At 45.6% G+C, this 25,399-nt stretch overlaps 1 protein-coding gene across 1 annotated transcript in view; it reads left to right on the forward strand.

Annotated features, from left to right (window-relative positions):
* Positions 1–18,555, forward strand: part of LOC135057790 (NXPE family member 1-like) — an 83,691-nt gene extending 65,136 nt beyond the window's left edge. The window contains exon 4 of the mRNA XM_063963543.1: positions 18,020–18,555. Within this exon, the coding sequence (XP_063819613.1) occupies positions 18,020–18,555 (536 nt within the window). The remainder of the gene's footprint in view (positions 1–18,019) is intronic.
* Positions 18,556–25,399: the final 6,844 nt, after the last annotated feature.

The following is a 25,399-nucleotide window of genomic DNA, read 5'->3' on the forward strand; positions in this document are numbered from 1 at the left end:
CTTACCCCATACAGCAGCACTCCTTATACACCTTATGCCACACAGCAGGGCTACTAATACACCGTACGCCACACAGCAGCGCTACTTATACACCTTACGCCACACAGCAGTGCTCATTATACACCATACGTCACACAGCAATGCTACTTACACACATTACACCACACAGCAGCGCTCCTTATACACCTTAAGCCAGACAAGAAGGGCTCCTTATACATTATTAGTCACACAGCAGTGCTCCTTATACTCCTTACGTCACATAGTAGCGCTCATTATACACTTTACATCCCATAGCAGCGCTCATTTTATACCTTACACTACACAGCAGCTCTCACTATACACCTTATGCCACACAGCAGCACTCCTTATACACCTTACGCCACACAGCGTGCTCCTTATACAGCTTACACCACACTGCAGCGCTCCTTATACACCTTATGTCAAATAGCAGCGCTACTTATACACCTTAAGTCACACAGCAGAGCTCTTTATACACCTTACACCACATAGCTGCTCTACTTATACACCTTATGCCACACAGCAGCGCTCATTATACACCTGACTGTTCTCCCCCCATCTTTCTACCATCTTCCATTGTTCTTCCCATATCTTCCTCCTGTCTTCCTCCCATGTAGCCCCTATTCTTCCTCCCATCTCCTGTGTGCTTCCCTTCTTCCACTGTTTTTCCACCTGTCTCCCCTTACTTCTTCCTCCCCTGTTTTTGCACCTGTCTCCCTCTGAGCTTACAAGGCAGTGCTCCTTATACACCTTACGTCACACAGCAGCGCTATTTATATACCTTAAGTCACACAACAGCGCTCCTTATACACCTTACGCCACACAGCTACGCTCCTTATATACATTACACCTTACGTCACACAGCAGCGCTCCTTATACACCTTATGCCACACAGCAGCGCTCCTTATACACCTTTTGCCACACAGCAGTGCTCCTTATACACATTACACCACACAGCAGCACTCATTATACACCTTATGACGCACAGCAGCATTCCTAATACACTTTACGCCACACAGCAGTGCTCCTTATATACCTTACGACACACAGCAGTACTCCTTATACACCTTACGCTTGCACAGCAGCGCTCCTTATACACCTTACGTCACACAGCTGCACTCCTTATACACCTTACACCACACAACAGTGCTACTTATACACCTTACACCACACCGCAGTGCTCATTATACACCAAAAATCACACTGCAGCGCTACTTACACACATTACACCACACTGCAGCGCTCCTTATACACCTTACGCCAGACAGCAGAGCTGCTTATACACCTTTAGTCACACAGCAGTGCTCCTTATACACCTTACATCACACAGTAGCGCTCCTTATACACCTTACACCACACTGCTGCATTACTTATACACCCTACGTCACACAGCAGTGCTCACTATACACCTTACGTCACATAGCAGCGATCATTTTATACCTTACACTGCACAGAAGCTCTCACTATACACCTTACACCACACAGCAGCACTCCTTATACACCTTATGCCACAAAGCAGCACTCCTTATACAACTTACGCCACACAGCAGCACTCCTTATACAGCTTACGTTACACAGCAGCCCTTTTATACACCGTACATCACACAGCAGTGCTCCTTATAAACCTTGCACCACACAGCAGCGCTCATTATACACCTTACGCCACACAGGTGCTCTACTTATACACCATGCGTCACACAGCAGCGCTCATTATACACCTTACATCACATAACAGGGCTTATTTTATACCTTACACCACACAGCAGCGCTCATTATACTTCTTACACCACACAGCGTCACTCCTTATACACCTTACGCCACACAGCAGCACTACTTATACACCATATGCCACACAGCATCACTCCTTATACACCTTAAGTTACACAGCAGTGCTCCTTATACACCCTACGTCACACAGCAGTGCTCATTGTACACCTCACTTCACAAAGCAGTGCTCATTTTACATATTACACTACACAGCAGCTCTCACTATACACCTTACACCACACAGCAGCGCTCCTTATGCAACTTATGCCACACAGCAGCACTCCTTATACATCTTACGCCACACAGTAGCACTCCTTATACACCTTATACCAAACAGCAGCTCTCCTTACATACCTTATGCCACACAGCAGCACTCCTTATACACCTTACGCCACACAGCAGCACTCCTTATACACCTTACATCACATAACAGAGCTTATTTTATACCTTACACCACACAGCAGTGCTCATTAGACTTCTTACACCATACAGCGCCACTCCTTATACACCTTACGCCACACAGCAGCACTCCTTATACACCATATGCCACACAGCATCGCTCCTTATACACCTTAAGTCACACAGCAGTGCTCCTTATACACCCTACTTCACAAAGCAGTGCTCATTTTACACATTACACTACACAGCAGCTCTCACTATATACCTTACACCACACAGCAGCACTCCTTATACCAAACAGCAGCTCTCCTTATATACCTTATGCCACACAGCAGCACTCCTTATACACCTTACGCCACACAGCAGCGCTCCTTATACACCTTACACCAAACAGCAGCGCTCCTTATACACCTTACGTTACACAGCAGCGCTCATTATACATCTTACACCACACAGCAGGGCTCCTTATACTCCTTTTGCAACACAGTAGCGCTACTTACACATGTTACGCCACACAGCAGCACTCCTTATACACCTTATACCAAACAGCAGCTCTCCTTATATACCTTATGCCACACAGCAGCACTCCTTATACACCTTACGCCACACAGCAGCGCTCCTTATACACCTTACACCAAACAGCAGCGCTCCTTATACACCTTATGTCACACAGCAGCGCTCATTATACATCTTACACCACACAGCAGGGCTCCTTATACTCCTTATGCAACACAGTAGCGCTACTTACACATGTTACGCCACACAGCAGCACTCCTTATACACCTTATACCAAACAGCAGCTCTCCTTATATACCTTATGCCACACAGCAGCACTCCTTATACACCTTACGCCACACAGCAGTGCTCCTTATACACCTTACACCAAACAGCAGCGCTCCTTATACACCTTACGTCACACAGCAGCGCTCATTATACATCTTACACCACACAGCAGGGCTCCTTATACTCCTTATGCAACACAGTAGCGCTACTTACACATGTTACGCCACACAGCAGCACTTCTTATACACCTTAACTCACACAGCAGCACTCCTTATACACCTTACATCACAAAGCAGCGCACCTTAAACACATTACGCCACACAGCTTCTCTACTTATACACCTTACGTCACACATCAGCACTCATTATACACCTTACATCACATAGCAGCACTCAATATAGCAGTGCTCATTTTATACATTACACTACACAGCAGCTCTCACTATACACCTTGCACCACACAGCAACACTCCTTATACACCTTATGCCACATAACAGCACTCCTTATACACCTTACACCAAACAGCAGCGCTCCTTATACACCTTAATTTACACAGCAGCGCTCTTTATACACCTTATATCACACAGCACGGCTCCTTATACACATTACACCACACAGCTGCTCTACTTATACATCTTACGACACACATCAGCGCTCATTATACACCTTATGTCACATAGCAGTGCTCATTTTATACCTTACACCACACAGCAGCACTCCTTATACACCTTACGCCACACAGCAGCGCTCATTATACACCTTACACCACACAGCGGTACTTCTTATACACCTTATGCCTCATAGCAGTGCTCCTTATACACCTTACATCACAAAGCAGCACTCTTTATACACATTATGCCACACAGCTGCTCTACTTATACACCTTACGTCACACAGCAGCGCTCATTATACACCTTACGTCACATAGCAGCGCTCATTTTATACCTTACACCACACAGCAGCGCTTATTATGCACCCTACACCACACAGCCGCACTCCTTATGCCACATAGCAGCACTACTTATACACTTTACGCCACACAGCAGCGCTCCTTATACACTTTACATCACACAGCAGGGCTCCTTATACACCTTACGTCACACAGCGGTGCTACTTACACACTTTACAACACACAGCAGCACTCCTTATACACCTTATGCCACACAGCAGCACTTCTTATACACCTTACGCAACACATCATCGCTCCTTATACACTTTACAACACATAGCAGTTCTCATTATAGACCTTACGTTACATAGCAGTGCTCCTTATACACCTTACGTCACACTGCAGTGCTCCTTATACATCTTACACCACACAGCTGTGCTCATTATACACCTTACACCACAAAGCAGTGCTCATTATACACCTTACGTCACACTGCAGCGCTTATTATACACCTTACGTCACAAAGCAGTACTCATTATACACGTTACACCACACATCAGCACTATTTTTACACATTATGCCACACAGCAGCGCTCCTTTTACACCTTATGCCACACAGCAGCGCTCCTAATACACCTTGCGTCACACAGCAGCACTCCTTATGCACCTTGCATAACACAAAGCAGCGCACCTTAAACACATTACGCCACACAGCTGCTCTACTTATACACCTTACGTCACACAGCAGCGCTCATTATACACCTTACATCACACAGCAGCACTCATTTTATACCTTACACCACACAGCAATGCTCATTATACACCTTACACCACACAGCAGCACTCCTTATATACCTTACTCCACACAGCAGCACTCTTTATACACCTTACATCACACAGCAGGGCTACTAATACACCTTATGCCACACAGCAGCGCTCATTATACACCTTACGCCACACAGCAGCACTACTTATACACCTTACATCACAAAGCAGCGCTCCTTATACACATTATGCCACAAAGCTGCTCTACTTATACACCTTACATCACATATCAGCGCTCATTGGCCCTCATTCCGAGTTGATCGGTCGCAAGGCGAATTTAGCAGAGTTACACACGCTAAGCCGCCGCCTACTGGGAGTGAATCTTAGCTTCTTAAAATTGCGACCGATGTATTCGCAATATTGCGATTACTAACTACTTAGCAGTTTCAGAGTAGCTCCAGACTTACTCTGCCTGTGCGATCAGTTCAGTGCTTGTCGTTCCTGGTTGACGTCACAAACACACCCAGCGTTCGCCCAGGCACTCCCACCGATTCTCCGGCCACTCCTGCGTTTTTTCCGGAAACGGTAGCGTTTTCAGCCACACGCCCCTGAAACGCCGTGTTTCCGCCCAGTAACACCCATTTCCTGTCAATCACATTACGATCGCCGGAGCGAAGAAAAAGCCGCGAGTAAAAATACTTTCTTCATAGTAAAGTTACTTGGCGCAGTCGCAGTGCGAACTTTGCGCATGCGTACTAAGCGGATTTTCACTGCGATGCGATGAAAAAGAACGAGCGAACAACTCGGAATGAGGGCCATTATACACCTTACAGCACACAGCAGCACTCCTTACATCTTACGCCACACATCATCGCTCCTTATACACTTTACACCACACAACAGTGCTCATTATACACCTTACCTCACACAGCAGCACTCATTATACACCTTACGTCACAAAGCAGTGCTCATTATACACATTACACCACACATTAGCAATATTTTTACACATTGTGCCACACAGCAGCGCTCCTTTTACACCTTACGCCACACAGCAGCGCTCCTAATACACCTTGTGTCACACAGCAGCGCTCCTTATGCACCTTGCATAACACAGCAGCGTTCATTATACACCTTACAACACAAAGCAGCGCACCTTAAACACATTACGGCACACAGCAGCACTCTTTATACACCTTACACCACACAGCAGCATTACTTACACACGTTACTCCACACAGCAACACTCCTTATATACCTTACGCAACACAGCTGCTCTACTTATACACCTTACGCCATACAGAAGCACTACTTATATACCTTACGTCACACTGCAGCGTTTCTTATACACCTTACAACACACAGCAGCGCTACTTATACACCTTACACCACACAGCAGTGCTCCTTATACACCTTACGCAACACAGCTGCTCTACTTATACACCTTATGTCACACAGCAGCACTCATTTTATTCCTTACACCACTCATCAGCACTCCTTATACACCTTACACCACACTGCAGTGCTTTTTATACACCTTACACCACACAGCAGCGCTCTTTACACATGTTACGCCACACAGCAGCGCTCCTTATACACCTTACACCATAAAGCAGCGCTCTTATACACCTTACGTAACACAGCAGCGCTGTTTATACACCTTATGTCACACAGCAGCACCCAATCATTATGGTACTTGGAAACATAACAACGGAGATACTGTTCAAGAGGCTGGTTCACTCGCTAAGTCTGTCAATTGGATTGTGGATGATAACCAGAGGACAGACTAAGATTAATATCCAAGGCTGAACAGAAAGCTCACCAGAATCGAGCAATAAACGGAGTTCGTCTGTCGGAGACGATGTCCTGTGGTAATCCATGTAATTTAAAGATATGTTGGATAAACAAGGTTGCCAATTCTCTGGCACTGGGCAGCTTGCGAAGAGGAACAAAGTGAGCCATCTTACTGAACCGGTCTACCACAACCCAAATGGTATTGTACCCTGATGATTTAGGAAGATCAACCACAAAGTCCATAGAAATGTGGGACCAAGGTCTTGAGGGAACCGCAAGAGGCAGAAGATGTCCCATGGGAGCTTTACGAGGAGTTTTATGTTGAGCACAGATCTCACAAGCAAGAATGAACTTTCTAACGTCCTGGCACATAGAAGGCCACCAAACTGAACGAGACAATAAATCCAGAGTCTTAGAAATCCCTGGATGGCCAGAGACTCTTTTTACATGAAATTCAGATAAAACTGCTGTCCTGTGCTCTTTAGGGACAAAGAGGAGTCCTGAGGGAGTCCCCATGGGTGCAAGAGACTGTTTGGCTTGAATCTGGGAGACTAAATCTTGAGCAAGACCAGCATGGATATTGGAAACAGGAATAATTGGTTCCGAAGAGCAGGATGAATTTTGAATTGGAAGGAAGCCTCGTGACAAGGCATGTGCTTTAAGATTCTTTGATCCTGGCCAATAGGAGATCTCATAGTTGAATCTAGTGAAGAATAACGCCCATCGTGTCTGTCTTGGATTCAGTCTCTTGGCTGATTCAATATAGGATAGGTTTTTATGGTCAGTGAGGATTGTAATCACGTGTTTCGCCCCTTCCAACCAATGCCTCCATTCTTCTAGAGCCCACTTGATAGCAAGCAATTCACGGTTTACAACATCGTAGTTGGCTTCGGCAGGAGAGAACTTTCTGGACAGAAAAGAGCATGGGTGAAGTTTAGAATTCACGGGATCTTTCTGCGATAGGACTGCTCCCACTCCCACTTCAGAGGCATCCACTTCCATAACAAAATGCAGGTCAGGATTTGGATGACTAAAAACAGGTGCTGATATAAAGGCTTTTTTTAACTTGAGAAAAGCTTGTAGAGCTGACGGTGACCAATGTGATGGATCCGCACCTTTCTTGGTCAAAGCAACAATAGGTGCAACAATGTCTGAAAAAGAACGAATAAATCTCCTGTAATAATTAGCAAATCCAAGAAAGCATTGTACAGCTTTAAGGTTAGTAGGTTATGCCCAATCTTGAATTGCTTGAAGCTTACTGGGATCCATGGAGAACCCCTTGGGAGAGATGATGTAGCCTAAGAAAGTGACTTCCTTCACTTCTAATTCACATTTTTCTAACTTGGCGTATAGATGGTGCTCCCAGAGCTTTTGCAATACCATCTGGACATGGACTCGATGCTGCTCAAGTGCCCGTGAATATATCAGGATGTCATCCAAGTAGACCACAACAAATTTTTCCTGGAATTCTCGGAGCACATCATTGATAAAATCTTGGAAGACGGCAGGAGCATTTGACAATCCAAATGGCATAACAAGGTATTCATAATGCCCAGAATGAGTGTTGAAGGCTGTCATCCATTTGTCACCGGCCTTAATTTGTATGAGTTTAAATGCCCCCCGAAGATCAATTTTAGAGAAGATTTCCACCATCCGGGGTTGATCAAACAACATGGAAATTAAAGGCAAAGGATAAGAGTTCTTAACAGTGATTTTGTTGAGTCCTCTATAATCAATGCATGGACGTAAGGAGCCGTCCTTCTTTGCCACAAAGAAGAATCCTGGTGATTTTGAGGGACGAATAAACCCTTTGCTCAGGTTCTCCTGAATATAATCCTCCATAGTTTTGGTTTCCGGCAAAGAAAGAGCACATAATCTACCCTTAGTAATTTATCTTCAGATACCAGAGTGATGGCACAGTCATAAGGTCGATGTGGGGGAAAAGTATCCGCCTCTTTCTTGGAGAAGACATCCGCAAATGAATGATATAGAGTCGGTAGCCCCTCTGGTATAAATTGAGAGCATCGCATTGGCAAGGACAGACACCTTCCCGTACATTCTGTTCCCCACTGTAAGAGTTCTCCTGTCTTACAGCAGATGGATGGATTATGGGATTTCAACCATGGAAGCCCTAAGACTATGGAAGCCATGGGGCAATTGACCAGGAGGAAACTAATATTCTCCGAATGCAGAAGAATGGTAGTTAAATGAACAGGAGGAGTTTGCTGAGACACCTGCCCACTGAGGAGGGGGTTACCATCAAGGCCACAAATAGTCACAGGAGGCTTCATCCTTAGTATAGGAATGTTCCAGGACCGGGCGAAAGAGATATCCATAAAGTTGGCAGCTGCACCACAATCAACGAAAGCCTTGACTGCCACTAGCTGAGTAGATAGACTAATTTGAACTGGAAGCAAGACTGAATTTTTAGGAGAGATTCCAGCCAGACCCAGTAGTAACTCCCCTCTTACCCCTGGGTCTTGTCTTTTCCCTACTTCAGGGTGCAAACATTAGCAAAATGACCCTTTGCTCCACAATATAAGCATAGGCCCATCGATCGCCTGCGGGATTTTTCCTGAGCAGAAAGACGAAAGGGCCCAATCTGCATGGGTTCACTGGAGTTTTCAGCTTCTCCAAAGGCTACAGCTGAGGGAGATGGTGACCCTCCTTTCTCCATCCTCCGTTCCCTGATCAGACGATCTACTCGAATTACTAACTGCATGAGCTTGTCCAGGGTTTCAGGAGGACAAGGTAGTCTTTAATTTGCTCAGTGAGGCCTAAGCGGAACTGACTTCGGAGGGCTGGGTCATTCCAACCACTATCACCTGCCCATCTGCGAAACTCAGTGCAGTATACCTCGGCCGTGTTTTTCCCTTGTCTCAGGGCTCGTAAGTGAGCCTCTGCAGAAGCTGCTGTCACGATCTGGGTAACTAGACGCCGGTTCTTACCCGTTAGGTGCCTCCTGAGGTTGGCTCAGCAAGCCAGGGCCAGGCTATAGCCATGGTTTTGGTTATTGCCTGCAGCGCTGGTTTTAGCAGCCTCCTCAGTGTATGTACTTGTGGTGGTGCGGCGCTCTCAGCCCTGTCACGGCCATCACTGCCGCGCCCGTGGTTCTCTGCTGGATGTGCATCCTCTGTGTGCTCCGGCCGCCACTTCCATCCCTGTGGCCGCTGTGCGCGTCTGGGCGCGTATATTTCTGTTGCTGCGGCCTCCGCCGCCATTACACATGGTTTCTGAGCACTTAACTCCCCTTCAGTCTCCATCAGTGGGTGCAGCCATTTTGGACTTTAATCACATGTCACCATTTCACCTATCCACAGTGCTGCTGGAGCCAGGGCATAATTGTCAGCCAATTCCTGCTATCCAGCAGGTATATATATTCTGTCCCAGCACCCAGAAGGTTGTCAGTGCTTCAATTGTCTCTCCAGCGTTTCCAGTGTGCAGTTCTGTGGATTCTCCTGTGGACCTTTCTGCATTATAGCCTGACTCCCTGGTGGTTCCTCCCTGTGGTGCAGTTCCAGCTCTCCTGTGCTAAAGCTCTGTGGTGCAACTGGCCTGCCTTGTTCCCGCACCCAGCGCCAGCAGTGTGTGTTGTTGTGGCTTTCCAGCAGCCACTCTCCAGCACTCCTCTGTGTACTCTCCTGCCAAATACTCCCCAACATTGTGGAGTATATATTCTACGATCCCCAGCTTCATTCTCAGTCTCATCTGCGAACCCCAGCTTCATTTCTCAGTTTCACCTGTGAACCCCAGCTTCACTCTCAGTCTCACCTATGAACTCTAGTTTCATTTACAGTTTACCTGCGATCCCCAGCATCACATTATTCCTCACTTGGGTTCCCAAGCATTAAACAGTACCATCACTCATATTCTGGAATACTGGTCCTTACCAGTTGTGTTGTTTATAATCACTGGTGACATTTATTATTTGACTGCACTTTATGATTTAATAAAACCCCTCAAAGACATTCTCTGTTGTCGTGGTCACGCCTTCGGGCATCAGGTACTTCTGTCTCAACGCATGTCTAGGAGTCCTCTCTTACCTCCTAAATTCTGGTACCCATCAGCCCCTATAACTGAGGCTACCAGTTACCGACACCAGCCCTCAGTTGTGACAGCTGCTTGGTCCAGGTCATCATAAAGAATTCCTAGGGCGCTGAAAAAGGCATCCACTGTGTGCAAGGTGGGATTCTCCATTTTTAATCCGAATGCCCAGGACTGGGGTTCCCCCTGCAGGAGGGAGATAATGATACCTACGCGCTGAGCCTCAGAACCAGACGATAATGGCCGGAGTCTGAAATATAGCTTGCAGCTATCACGGAAATTCTGGAACTGTTTCCGGTCACCTGTGAACCGATCGGGAAGATGCAGCTTTGGTTCAGGCCCAGGAGCCCTTGTTGCTACCAATGACCTGCTAGTTTCTTCCTGGGTGGAAACTCGGAGCTTTAGATCTTGCAGTTGCTGCGTCAAATTTTGTATTTGACCAGCCAAGATTTTAGCCAGATTTTGCTGTGACGGGTCCATGCACAGGAAGTGGTGGGCCAGTTATAATGTCAGAAACTGGTGCCGAATCCGGAATTTGGGATCAGGTACCAAGTGGTTGACGTTACCCAGAACAGAGGCCTAACACGCCGGGAGGTTTTCACCAGGGAACCCCGCAAGGGGATATGGGCCTCGTGGCTCCCGACTTGCAGGTCGCGGCCCCCTGTCTGGGTCACTTGATACCTGAACTGGACTTGAGTTATGGTAGAGGTGTTCGCAGGAACAAACAGGAACTGGAGAAGGTGGCAGGGTGCACACGGCCAGATGGTACACTGGGTCCATGGAGATGGAACAGCAGCAGGAACTCTAGGAGAGACACAGGAGTTAGCGGCACACAGACGGACTGGGGTGCAGATACTTGGAGACAGGGTAACGGCAGTCGGCAGACTAAGTTCGTCAGCAAGATGGTGAAGCTGGAATTCAATGCAGGAACAAGGCAAAACCCACTGGACAGATGAGCTGAGACCAGAGAGGAACCAGAGAGCAGAACGCTGTATGGAGTAGCTATAACTGGCAAGGCCTCTTGGGATTGAGAGGCTTAAAAGAACAGGCTGGACCAATCATCTGTGAGCACCAGACAGGCCCCCAGTAATTGATATATCATGCAGCTGCAGTGCAGACTGAGCAGGCTGACAAGCTGAATAGTAGGTTTCAGGCAACCAGCTGTAATTGCAGAATCCAGACACCTGTGCAGTCAATTGCTGAATGCAGGAGCTGAGGCACTGGGAGACAACTATGCAGGAGCTAGCTGTGACCTGTAGTTCCACAAACTGAGGCAAAGGTAAATCATAACAATAACAAACAATAACAAGTAATATGCTCAGGATTATAACACTTATACACCTTACGCCACACAGCTGCGCTCCTTATACACCTTAATTCACACAGCAGCACTCCTTATACACCTTACATCACACAGCAGCCCTCATTATATACCTTACACCACACAGCAGCACTCCTTATACACCTTACGCCACACAGCAGCACTCCTTATACACGTAACATCACACAGCAGTGCTCCTTACACATGTCCCGCCACACAGCAGTGCTTCTATACACATAACACCAGACAGCAGTGCTCCTTATACACATAATGCCACACAGCAGCGCTCCTTAAACACATAATGCCACACAGTAGTGCTCCTTATACATATATCGCCACACACAGTAGTGCTCCTTATACATGTAACACCATACAGAGTAGTGCTCATTATACACAACGCCACACTGTAGAGCACCTTTTACACGTTACGATTCACTGTAGTACTCCTTATACATGTTCTGACACGCAGTATGGGGGTCATTCTAAGTTGATCGCTAGCTGCCGTTGTTCGCAGCTCAGCGATCAGGCTAAAAATCGGCTGTTCTGCGCATGCGTATGGGCCGCAGTACGCACGCGCAAAGTACTTTCACACAAAACTATGCAGTTTTACACAAGGTCGAGCGACTCTTTTCAGTCGCTCGGCTGATTGGTGAGTGATTGACAGGAAAAGGGCATTTCTGGGAGGTAACTGACCGTTTTCTGGGAGTGTGCTAAAAAATGCAGGCATGTCAGAAGATAACGCAGGCATGCCTGGGGAAATGGGGGAGTGGCTGGTCAAACGCTAGGCGTGTATGTGACGTCAAAACATTGAACTAAATAGTCTGCAGTGATCGCAAGGTAGGAGTAGGTTTGCAGCTACTGAGAAACTGCATGAAATTTTTTTAGAGCAGTTCTGCTAACCTTTCGTTCGCACTTCTGCTAAGCTAAGATACACTCCCAGAGGGCGGTGGCTTAGCGTTTGCACTGCTGCTAAAAGCAGCTAACGAGCGATCAACTCGGAATGAGGGCCTATGTGAGAGCACTATTTTTATAGACAGACAGTTAAATATATACAAAGTAAACACACACACACACACACACACACACACACACACACACACACACAGTAAAACACACACACATAGTAAAACACACACACACAAACACACAGCAAACACCCATAGCAGAACACACACAGCGAAACACATATATCCTGTACACACTCTGGTATTTACAGGTTTTTATGTTTTTTTCCCCACAACATGCTGTACTGTGCGCCCCTCCTGGCTAGCTACCTGACTGTAACAATGCTCATCAGGGCAACTGCTGAAGTCTCCTGGACACAGCATGCTTCCGAGACTCCCTCCTCCTTCTCCCGGGATGCAGTGGTGGGCCCTCAGCAAGCAGAGACAGAGCTACATACCTCCCAACTGTCCCGATTTTCGCTGGACAGTCCCATGCGCACAACGTCTATTCACAGGTGACAGAGGGACTGGGGCATGCCAGCCACTCATAGAGTGCTGGGCATTCACCCAGAGAGACAGAAAATGGAGGGAGTGGCTCACGTTTGCCACAAAGCCATGCTCCTTTTACATAGACCACATCCCCTTTTCGGGAGCGTGCACCTTCGACTCGTGAGAGGTACCTACTGTATTTAGGGATTCAAAATGTTGGGAGGTATGGAGCAGGACGGAGGAGAGTGTGACAGCCAGCAGTACACACAGGGGGTAATTCCAAGTTGATCGCAGCAGGAATTTTGTTAGCAGTTGGGCAAAACCATGTGCACTGCAGGGGAGGCAGATTTAACATGCGCAGAGAGAGTTAGATTTGGGTGTAGTGTGTTCAGGCCTGCAGCTCCCTCGCAATGGGTACCTCCAAGGCCGCCGCAGTCCCTTTAACCCCAGGCCATAGGGAAGAACATCCGTGGGGGATGCTGCTGGTAAACATCGTCCCAGCCTGTGCCGTCCGCTGAGCCCCGTCTCCTACATCGCCATCAGCATGGAGTGCAGTGCCGCAATTCATGGGTATTTAGGGGGCAAGGCCTAATGCCGTGAAGTGCCCACCCCCATCAGAGGCCTGTGCAGTCATCAGGTAATGTCTCTCCTGTTCACTTCCCCCTCCCTCTTCCTCCCTCTACTGCACACTCCCCCCTCTCTCACTTCTGCTCACTCTCTCCCTGACACTGTCTCTACATATACTGTATCTCCATTTCTCTCTCTGGCTCTCTGTGACAGTGACTGTCATCATGTAATGTCTCTCCTGTTTACTTCCCCTTCCCTCTACCCCCCTCTCTCACTTCTGCTCACTCCCACTCCCTCACTCACTCTCTCTCCCTCCCTCTCTTTCCTGCTCACTCCCCCCTCTCTCACTTCCTCTCTCTCTCCCTCCCCCTTCTCTCTCCTGCTGACCCCTCCTCTCTCCTGATCACTCCCACTATTTATCTCCCTCTCTCTCTCCTGCTCACTCCATCTCCCTTTCACTCCTGCTCACCCCCTCCCCTCTCTCTCCTGCTCACTTCCCCTCCCTCTCTCTCTCCTCCTCACTCCCTCCATCTCTCTCTCCTGCTCACGCCCACTCTCCCTCTACCTCTCTCTCTCACTGTCTCTCTCTGACACTTACTCTCTCTCCAACACACTCACTCTCTCTCGTTGCCTCAGACACCCTCTAGCTCCCTCTCTGTCACTCTTTGATACTTTCTCTCTCTCTCTTGTTCCCTTCTCTGTCTCTCCCTCCCTAACACTCTTTCTCTCCCACTCACACCCCTCGCTCGCTCTCTCTGACACTCTCTCTCAAGCTCTCTACCCCTGACACTGTCTCTCTGTCTCTCTCTGACACGGTCTCCCCCTCTCTCTCCTCCTGACACTGTATTTCTCTCTCGCTCTGACACTGTATCTCTCCCTCACTCTCCCTGACACTGGAATTTCATCTCTCTCTCTGACGCTGTATCTCAATCTCTCTCACTGAGACTGTTTCTGTCTCCCTGACACATTCTCTCTCCTTGAGACTCTCTCATCCTGATACCCCCTCTCTCTCTTTCATTCTCTCATTCTTTCTCTCTCTCCTTGACATACTTTATATATTCCTCTCTGGCACTCCCTGATACTCTCACTCTCTCATTCCCCTGTCTTTCTCTTTCTCTCCCACCCTGACACACTCTCACTCTTTCTCACTCTCGCTCACTCCACTCCCTCTCTTTTATTTCCCCCACCTCTCTCTCACACCCTCTCTCTCCCTGATGCTCTGTCTCCCCCCTCTCATACCTTTCTTTATCTTTCTCCCTGGCCACCTCTCTCTCTTACTTCTCTCTCTTTCTCTCATCCTCTATTATTCCATGAAACCCTCCTGTCTCCCTCTCTTTCTCATTGTCTATTTCTCCCCTGGACACCCTCTTTGTCTCTCTCTCTCTCTATCCCCTCACACTCTTTCTCTTGCTCCCCTAAACCATATTATAGTGACAATGGGAGGTAGGGTCCTTTCAAGATTTTGCTATGGCGCCCACACAGTTCTAGTTACACCACTGTGAACATACCTGAGGATGAGCAGAAAAGGAAAATGATAAAGTCCACACCAGTGCAGGATAACTGACTGTTTTTTTAACTGTTCATTTTCAAAATGCTTAGAGATAGGAATGATTTGATTATTGGAACGCATAGCTTACATGCACAGCTGTGCATGGCTAAATCTACAGATGTACTATCTAGAGTAGAAAGTCTATGGTAGTAAATACTGCTGTTCTTTTGTATAATACTCACATGAAAACTTGTGCTCATATATTGTGTGTAAATCTGTGTCTAGCTTTAGCCAGTGTCTCCCCAACCATTTATCTCGCTAAACGTCCCTGCCCATTCCATGGACAAATCCACACAACTACTCAAATAGTTATATTCCAATGAGGAGCATACTGTATTACAAAAATAAATTAAACAAACAAACAAGCACTCTAATAGTGCATTACCATAACGTCTATTAAGGTTCTTACATAAATGCACCACAACCACATATACAAATAATAAAAACAGCGTGCATAAAATAATCCATAAAAGCTTTTATGGATTATTTAAAGTAGACTGTTTTTACTATTTGTTTACAGTGGCATTATATTACTTCTTTCTGCTGCTGAAACTTCTCCCTATGCAACCAGCATCTGACTTTCCTTCCTCGTTGCTTTGTTACATTGCTTACCTGCCTTTAAATCACCTGAAATAGTGACTGCCTTTCTTCCTTAGTATTTTGCAATGGGTTTGGATTATTAGAAAGGTCTACAGTCAATAGGTCGACCACGAATGGTAGACATGCATTAGGTCAACAGGGTCAAAAGGTCGACATAGACTATGTAGACTGTAGAAAATGCCAACCGGTCAAAATGTCAACATTGTTAAAATGTCGAAATGGAAATGGACGACACAAAAATAGTAGACTTTTTGTCACTTTTCTGCCACAAACAAGGCCCATTAGTGCACCACGTCACCTCTGATGGGTTGCTTCGCTCACCATGCTTTAGACAAGGTGCCTTGCACCACTGCGCTCGGCACAGGTTACTATTTCCAGTCATAGTCCACATGGATGGTGAAGTATGAAAAAGTTGAAAATTATGGAAAACTAAAATTTGTGTTGACCATTGTCATGTAGACCTTTTAACCCTATCAAACTTTTGACCCTGTCAAACTTTTTAACTGTCTACCTTTTACATGTTGAGCTTTTGACCCTGTCAACCTAATGCATGTCTTCCATTAGTGGTTAACCTATTTACTGTAGAACTTTTTAGTGTAGATATATAGACCGGATATTGTGTGCAATACAGTGCCATTAATACTATATTTAGCCTTTGGATTTTTGAGACCCAAGTGCATGATTTTGAATTTTTTTGGCATTAAACTGTAGTTACCATTCCTCTAGTCTACCTAGATCATCAATCATTTGTTTTATAATTTCTGGTATGTCTACCATGTTGCATACCTTTGTGTCATCTGCAAAAAGGCATACAGTACTTTCCCTGCAATACCATTTGCAATGTCACCAATGAAGATATTAAAAAGCAGTGGTCCAAGTAAAGATCCGTGGGGTACTCCACTAATAACATTTCTCTCCTGTGAAGAAACTCCATGTATTACAACTCTCTGTTTTCTATCCTGCAACCAAGATCGTATCCATTCAACCATCTCAGTATCCAATCTCATGCTTTCAAGCTTAACAGTCTGCAATGTGGGACAGTGTCAAAAGCTTTTCTAAAGTCTAGATAAACTATATCTACAGACCCCTCTTTACCTATTACTTTAATCACCCAGTCAAAAAAGTCAATAAGATGTGTTTTACATTACCAATCCCCCCCCCTCCACCTTCTTCAATAAATCCATGCTGTTTGGGCTTAGTTTGCTGGATTTGCGATCATCTAAAACTCTTCCTTTTAAGTGTTTCCATCAACTTCCCTACTACTGATATAAGGCTCACTGGTCGGTAGTTGCTTGCCTCTTCCTTGCTTCCACTTTTGTGCAGTGGGAGTATGTTCAGATTTTTCAAGTCCTCTGTAAGTACTCCTTTAGCAAGTGTCTGGTTGAATAATTTGTTAATGGTGCTACCAGCACTCCTTTAAGCTCTTTTAGCATTTTTGGATGTATTCCATCTGGCCCCATTGATTTCTCCTCTTTCAGTTTTGAGTACTCTATTAGGACCTTCTCCTCTGTAAAGGTGCTAGTGGGAGGGTATCTGACTATTCCTGAATTCCTTGAGACTTCAGAAAATTTCATGAGTTTCCCTGATGTTCTGGGAGAGTTGAAAAACATAAATTAAAACTTCCATTAAACTTTAATCATGATGCACAAGCGTTGCTTGTGTACTACAATTGTTAGATTATGGCCAAACTAATGTTAGTATAAGTTTTTATTTTGGTGATAGATATAATATTGATTCTAGTGAAACAATATTTGTCTCGTTTAGTTAATATAAATACTGTATGTGTAATTTGTATGTGTAGGTGACAAGTGAGGCACCTTTGTACTTATGGATGGATTCGCACACCCAGATTAATTGAAGATTTGTAGTGTACTATACTCTTCTAAATTTAATGTATTTCAAAAGTACGGCATTGTTTTCATGTTTATATTTTTTTAAATAAATATACAGATTTGTGTGGAGAACATAGGATTGCAATTTATTTTGTGATATTTCATATATTTTTAACTAAATCTAAAAACAAAGTTTTCAAACAGAAATAAGAAACAAGCTACAATATTCACTCTTATTATATATATATTTTTTTGCAGCTCTGAAGTTTTTTGACACTCATGGAAGCGGCTGGCATAAAACATTCATAGCTTTAGATGTAACAAATAACATTTATATACAGTGGAAGAAGCATGGACACCCATTTGTTACTTACAGCTACTTCTCTATGAAAGACGATGCCTATGTAACAAGACAAATCAACCGACTTGGTGGTGGCTCTAACACAGTTATTGTCATTGCTCTAGGACAGCATTTCAGACCCTTCCCTATTGCTCTGTTTATCAGAAGACTGATCAATGTACGCAAGGCTATAGAAAATCTGTTCTTGAGAAGCCCAGATACAAAGGTCATCATTAAGTCAGAAAACACCAGAGAAATAAATACAGATGTTGAGCGATTCAGTGATTTTCATGGATATATACAATATCTTTTAGCAAAGGATATCTTCAAAGGACTTAATGTTGGGGTAATTGATGCATGGGACATGACAACAGCCATTGGATCCTATAGCGTTCACCCATCAGAGACAGTGATTAGGAATCAAATAAATATGTTCCTGTCTTATATTTGCTAAACAATTATGGATAAATTACATGGTTTTATATATTTATGTATAATGTTAAAACTATACAAAAATATTATTCACTTTTATTACTGTATGCTTGTTGATTGAATTTTTTGCTTGTTTATTTTAATGCTAAAACTTATTTAGATACATTTCTATAATATGTCTGATCAGATTATATTTATAATTTAAGAGAAGTCAGGGGAAAAAAGGGTGGTGTATGGGTGTATGGACAGAGGCGTCACTCACACTAATGACACCCAGTGCGGCCGCGAAAGGGGTGAAGCTTCACGGGATATGGGTGGGGATAAGCAGAGTGGTGGAGCTAAGTGGAGGGGTGGGGATAAGCATCATGAGCCCCATTTTCATCACTCCGGGGTCAGGGAGATGCCTGCCTGCTCCCGGAGACTGCCGTTCTTGCAGTGCTGGCTTCTGCAAGGTGACAAGAGTCGGGTATCTGCACGTAATGTTACAGTGCAGCACCTGGCTCCTGTCACTGAGCAGGAGCCAGCACTTTGGTGTCACCTCTTGACGGGTGACTCCCGGGTGCTGGTCCCGCCCCCCGCACCACCCTTGTGACGCCACTGTGTATGGTTGCTGTGCATGAGTGTAATGCCAAGATACAATTTAGCTTTTATTACATTTTAAATAAAATGTTCAAAGATCTGTGTGTGTCTGTTTTTTTTTTTTAAAGTGGAATTAAATAAAAACTTGAACTTAAAATGTCTAGAAAAAGGATATAAACCTGCTATACTTATCTTTTAATTTTGTATCTTGTCTGTACATATATCTCAGTATTTTGAAATTCAAAACAGTAGTAGAAATTATAAGGGTACAATGACCTTATACATACATACATACATACATACATACATACATACATACATACATACACTGGTGTAACTACAGCCCTTGCCGCCACTGCAGAGGCTTGGAGGTGCCAGTCTTTTGGGGGCACCACCACTGTTTAAGCAGCAGATTCCCATGAGGACTATGCGTCAACATGTAAATCAGCTACATTTCCCTCCTAAAATGGCAACCGTCTTGGAGGAGACGGATGCTAGAGGTCATGCTTGACCTTTAGTGTCTGACAGGGAGCCGGGAAGTGCGAGAAGCACTTAGCACTGGCACCAATGAGCATTACACCTCTGAAAATGAGCATGGCACCCAGGCATGAAAACCCCTGGCAATGAGCATTACACACCCCTGGTAATGAGCATGACACCCAGAGCATGAAACCCCTGGCAACAAGCATTACATCCCAGAGCATAGCACACCCCTGGCAACGATAATGACACCCAGAGCATGAAATACCCTGGCAATAAGCATGACACCCAGAGCATGAAAACGCCAGACAATGAACATTACATACCCCTGTCAACAAAACATGACACCCAGAGCATTACACCACTGACAATGAGCATTACACCCCTGGCAATGAGCATGAAACCCAGAGCATGAAAACACTTGGCAATGAGTATAACACACTCCTGCCTATAAGCATGACACCCAGACAATGAAACCCCTTGCAACAAGCATTACACCCCTGGCAACAAGTATTACACCCCTGGCAAAAAGCATGGAACCCAGAGCGTGAAACCCCTGGCAATGAGCATTACACTCAGAGCATGAAACCCTGGCTTAAAGCAGGTATTTTAAAACTAATTAGAAGTCTTGTGGGGCATAATGTGTAATGGGCATTGTGGTGTGTGGCATAATGTATCACGGCATTGCAGTGGGTGGCATAATGTGTCAATGGCATTGTGGTGTGTGGCATAATGTATCATGGGCATTATGATGTGTGGCATAATGTATCTCGGGCATTGTGGTGTGCGGCATAATGAGTCACAGGCTTTATGGTGTGTGGCATAATGTGTCAGGAGCATTATGGTGTATGCATGAAAACCACTGACATAGAACATTACACAACCCTGCGAATGAGCATGACAATCTGAGAATGAAACCTTTGGCAACAGCATTACAAGCGGAACATGAAATATCTGGCAATGAGCGTTACACACCCCTGGCAATGAGCATGATACCCAAAGCATGAAAACCCCTGGCAACAAGCATTACATAACTCTTGCAACAAACATGACACCCAGGGGTAAATGTGATATAGAGGCAAGACACGTGCAAATTCTTTAATTTTCAAATGGCAGTTGGTGGGAAGCACCAGAAACTTTTTTGGGATTTAGGGAACCAAAATTTCTAGTTACACCACTGCGTACGTACATACATACGTACAAACGTACGTACGTACGTACGTACGTACGTATGTACGTACGTACATACATACATACAGACATACATGCATCAATTGGGTTGGTATCAGGATTCTTGCGCTTGGGATGCCGGCAGTCAAAATACTGACAGCTGTATCCAAATGCTCAGAATCTCAACACCTAGTTGGTAAATGTACTATCCCTAACACCTAACCTCCCTAACCCACCATTCCAACAGCTTGACCCTAACCCTCCCTCCCCTGCAGCCTAAACCTAACCCTCTCCACTGGTGCATAACCTATCCCCCCTCCCTGCAGCCTAAACCTAACCCTCCCTGCAGTCCAACCCTAGTCTCTCCCCCCCCCCCCCCAAAGCCTAAACCGAACTCATAACCGCCCCCCTCCCCCTGTGCCTTACCAGTCATTTGTCCCGGCAGTTGATTGTTTGGGATTCTGGTGCCGGCATTCTGATCCATATTGGGATCCCGGCATAGTTATTCTGAGCAGTGTCGGGATTCCAGCGTCGGTATCAATCAGCCTCTTACCAAATACTAGTCACAAGCACCCTCTTCTTAGATGCGTCATAAATCAGTCCACAAATCATATAGTAAATCTATTGTTTTTACAGCATACAGCCTATTTGTCTGTGAACTACTGTATAAATAACATAATTATATTTGGTATGTATAGGTGATAATAATCAACAAGCCATATGTTATTCATTATTTAATTGGAAGAAGTCTATTATGTCTGGGTCATAAAAGTAAGGAGTTGTATATTTCTGTTGTAGGAGTGTGACAATAATTGGAGTTTCAACCAGTACAGGACTTGCATTCATCTCTCAAGCTGGTATCCACAAACAATTCCAAAATAGCTCAGAAAAAAGTATATACGATCTGCAACACAACAAAATATACACTAATAAGGGATGGCTATGAGGAAAATGTGTGCTATGAAGAGATCGCCTAAGTGGTCACAACTAAAGCAATGGCCCTCATTCCGAGTTGTTCGCTCGGTATTTTTCATCGCATCGCAATGAAAATCCGCTTAGTACGCATGCGCAATGTTCGCACTGCGACTGCGCCAAGTAACTTTGCTATGTAGAAAGTAATTTTACTCACGGCTTTTTCATCGCTCCGGCGATCGTAATGTGATTGACAGGAAATGGGTGTTACTGGGCGGAAACACGGCGTTTCAGGGGCGTGTGGCTGAAAACGCTACCGTTTCCGGAAAAAACGCAGGAGTGGCCGGAGAAACGGTGGGAGTGCCTGGGCGAACGCTGGGTGTGTTTGTGACGTCAACCAGGAACGACAAGCACTGAACTGATCGCACAGGCAGAGTAAGTCTGGAGCTACTCCAAAACTGCTACGAGGTTTGTGATCGCAATATTGCGATTACTTTGGTCGCACTTTTAAGAAGCTAAGATACACTCCCAGTAGGCGGCGGCTTAGCGTGTGTAACTCTGCTACATTCGCATTGCGACCGATCAACTCGGAATGAGGGCCCATGTGTTTAGTGAATATTTATTTATCTCAGCACTGTTTTCCAAAATAATAATCACTGTAAAACACACTTGCCTACTCTCCCAGAAGATGATTTTTAAGGTTGTCCCCTGCAGTGCACACCCTGAAGAGCAAGCAGGTCTCCCACATCCCAACCACATCCTAGTGATGCAGGCCTGATAGAGAGAATATCACCGGCAATCATGGCTCTCCAGGAAATTGGTGGGGCTAAAAGGATGCAATTAGCATAATTTTAGCTCTGCCCCCTCCCTGCAGTCCCACAAAGGAAAGCGTTTTGCAGTAGTCGGGGCCATGCTTCATAACATCAGAGCCCGACCCACCCCCCTGACAGTGGCGTGCGGTGAGGTCATTGGCTGGTGAGGCACTGCAGCCATAATGATCCGCAAAGTCCGTCGATGAACCTTACCGCCACTTGTGATGTCATGGAAGTAGGCTGACAGTGCCTGCCTACTTCTATTTTTTTATTTAAACATTTATTTATTTTTTGCAAATATGTGTTTTAGGTAGCCCTTGAGTTTTAATAGTTGGGGCATTGGGATCAGAGGTACCCCTTTTTTACATAATACGGCAGACAGCACCCCTTTTTACACATCACGGCAGACAGCGTCCATTTTTTACACATTACGGCAGACAGACCCCCTTTTTTACTCATTACGGCAGACAGCGTCCCCCTTTGTTACACATTACTGCAGACAGCGTCCCCTTTTTATACATTACGGCAGACAGTCCCCCTTTTTTTGTACACATTACGGCAGACAGCATCCCCCTTTTTACACGTTACGGCAGACAGCGTCCCCATTTGTTACACATTACGGCAGACAGCGCCCCCCTTTTTACACGTTACGGCAGACAGCGTCCCCCTTTGTTACACATTACGGCAGACAGCGTCCCCCTTTGTTACACATTACGCCAGACAGCGTCCCCCCCCCTTCTTTTTTTTACACAGTACATCAGCAGACGAGAGAGAGAGAGTGAGAGTGAGTGTGTGTGTGTGTTGTTGTTGGTACTCGCCTTGGGGGGGGGGTCACGATCCACCATCCACAGACACTCTCCTCGGGTCCTGGCAGCTGCGGCGACGCTCCGGAGCAGACAGCCGGCGGCAGCAGGAAGCAAGTCTCAGGGGCTGAGTAAGGACGGCGGCGGCGGGACTCAGGTAAGACGGCGGCGGGACAAGGGGAAGGCGCGCCGCACACTGGTAACAGCGGCGGGACAGAGACTTTGGCAGAGACCGACTCTCGCAGCTCCCCTCCTGCTCTGCGGATTCCGGCCTGACAGAGGCAGCCGGCAGGTTCACTTCCCTCTCCACCGCTGCTGGTGGTGGTCAGTCTTAGCGACAGGGGAATCATTAAAATAATATAAAGCCTAACGCATATACTTATGACACAGAATATGTGTCATAAGTATTTTCTTTATATTATTTTAATGATTATGACAGGGGAGGCACTGCCTCCCCTGCCTCCCCTGACTGCACGTCCCTGCCCCCTGAGTGCCCAGCAGCGTCTCCTATCCCGACTTCTCCCGGAGACATGAAAACAAAAGTAGGCAAGTATGCTGTAAAAGCATATATACATACATACAATAGTGCATTACCCTAAGGCATTCAAATATATGAAAACCCAGGGGTAAATTTACTAAGATGAGAGTTCTATTTAAGATGGGATGTTGCCCATAGCAATGAATCAGATTCCAGGTATTATCTTCTAGAAGGTGTTAGATAAATGAGAAGTAGAATTTGATTTGTTGCTATTGGCAACATCCCATCTTAAATAGAACTCCCATCTTAGTAAATTTACCCCCCCAGTGTCCATGGAAATATGAAAAAGTGATTTGCTTATTAAAAGACAAGATCCGTAGGTGAAATAATTAGAGATGTGCACCGGAAATTTTTCGGGTTTTGTGTTTTGGTTTTGGGTTCGGTTCCGTGGCCGTGTTTTGGGTTCGAACGCGTTTTGGCAAAACCTCACCGAATTTTTTTTGTCGGATTCGGGTGTGTTTTGGATTCGGGTGTTTTTTTCAAAAAACCCTAAAAAACAGCTTAAATCATAGAATTTGGGGGTCATTTTGATCCCAAAGTATTATTAACCTCAATAACCATAATTTCCACTCATTTTCAGTCTATTCTGAACACCTCACACCTCACAATATTATTTTTAGTCCTAAAATTTGCACCGAGGTCGCTGGATGACTAAGCTCAGCGACCCAAGTGGCCGACACAAACACCTGGCCCATCTAGGAGTGGCACTACAGTGTCACGCAGGATGGCCCTTCCAAAAAACACTCCCCAAACAGCACATGACGCAAAGAAAAAAAAAGGCGCAATGAGGTAGCTGTGTGACTAAGCTCAGCGACCCTAGTGGCCGACACAAACACCTGGCCCATCTAGGAGTGGCACTGCAGTGTCACACAGGATGGCCCTTCCAAAAAACACTCCCCAAACAGCACATGACGCAAAGAAAAATGAAAGAAAAAAGAGGTGCAAGATGGAATTGTCCTTGGGCCCTCCCACCCACCCTTATGTTGTATAAACAGGACATGCACACTTTAACCAACCCATCATTTCAGTGACAGGGTCTGCCACACGACTGTGACTGAAATGACGGGTTGGTTTGGACCCCCACCAAAAAAGAAGCAATTAATTTCTCCTTGCACAAACTGGCTCTACAGAGGCAAGATGTCCACCTCATCATCATCCTCCGATTCATCACCGTGTACATCCCCCTCCTCACAGATTATCAATTCGTCCCCACTGGAATCCACCATCACAGCTCCCTGTGTACTTTGTGGAGGCAATTGCTGCTGGTGAATGTCTCCATGGAGGTATTGATTATAATTCATTTTAATGAACATCATCTTCTCCACATTTTCTGGCAGTAACCTCGTACGCCGATTGCTGACAAGGTGAGCGGCGGCACTAAACACTCTTTCGGAGTACACACTTGTGGGAGGGCAACTTAGGTAGAATAAAGCCAGCTTGTGCAAGGGCCTCCAAATTGCGTCTTTTTCCTGCCAGTATACGTACGGACTGTCTGACGTGCCTACTTGGATGCGGTCACTCATATAATCCTCCACCATTCTTTCAATGGTGAGAGAATCATATGCAGTGACA

Source organism: Pseudophryne corroboree, chromosome 3, assembly GCF_028390025.1.
Source record: "Pseudophryne corroboree isolate aPseCor3 chromosome 3, aPseCor3.hap2, whole genome shotgun sequence".
NCBI lineage: Eukaryota > Metazoa > Chordata > Amphibia > Anura > Myobatrachidae > Pseudophryne > Pseudophryne corroboree.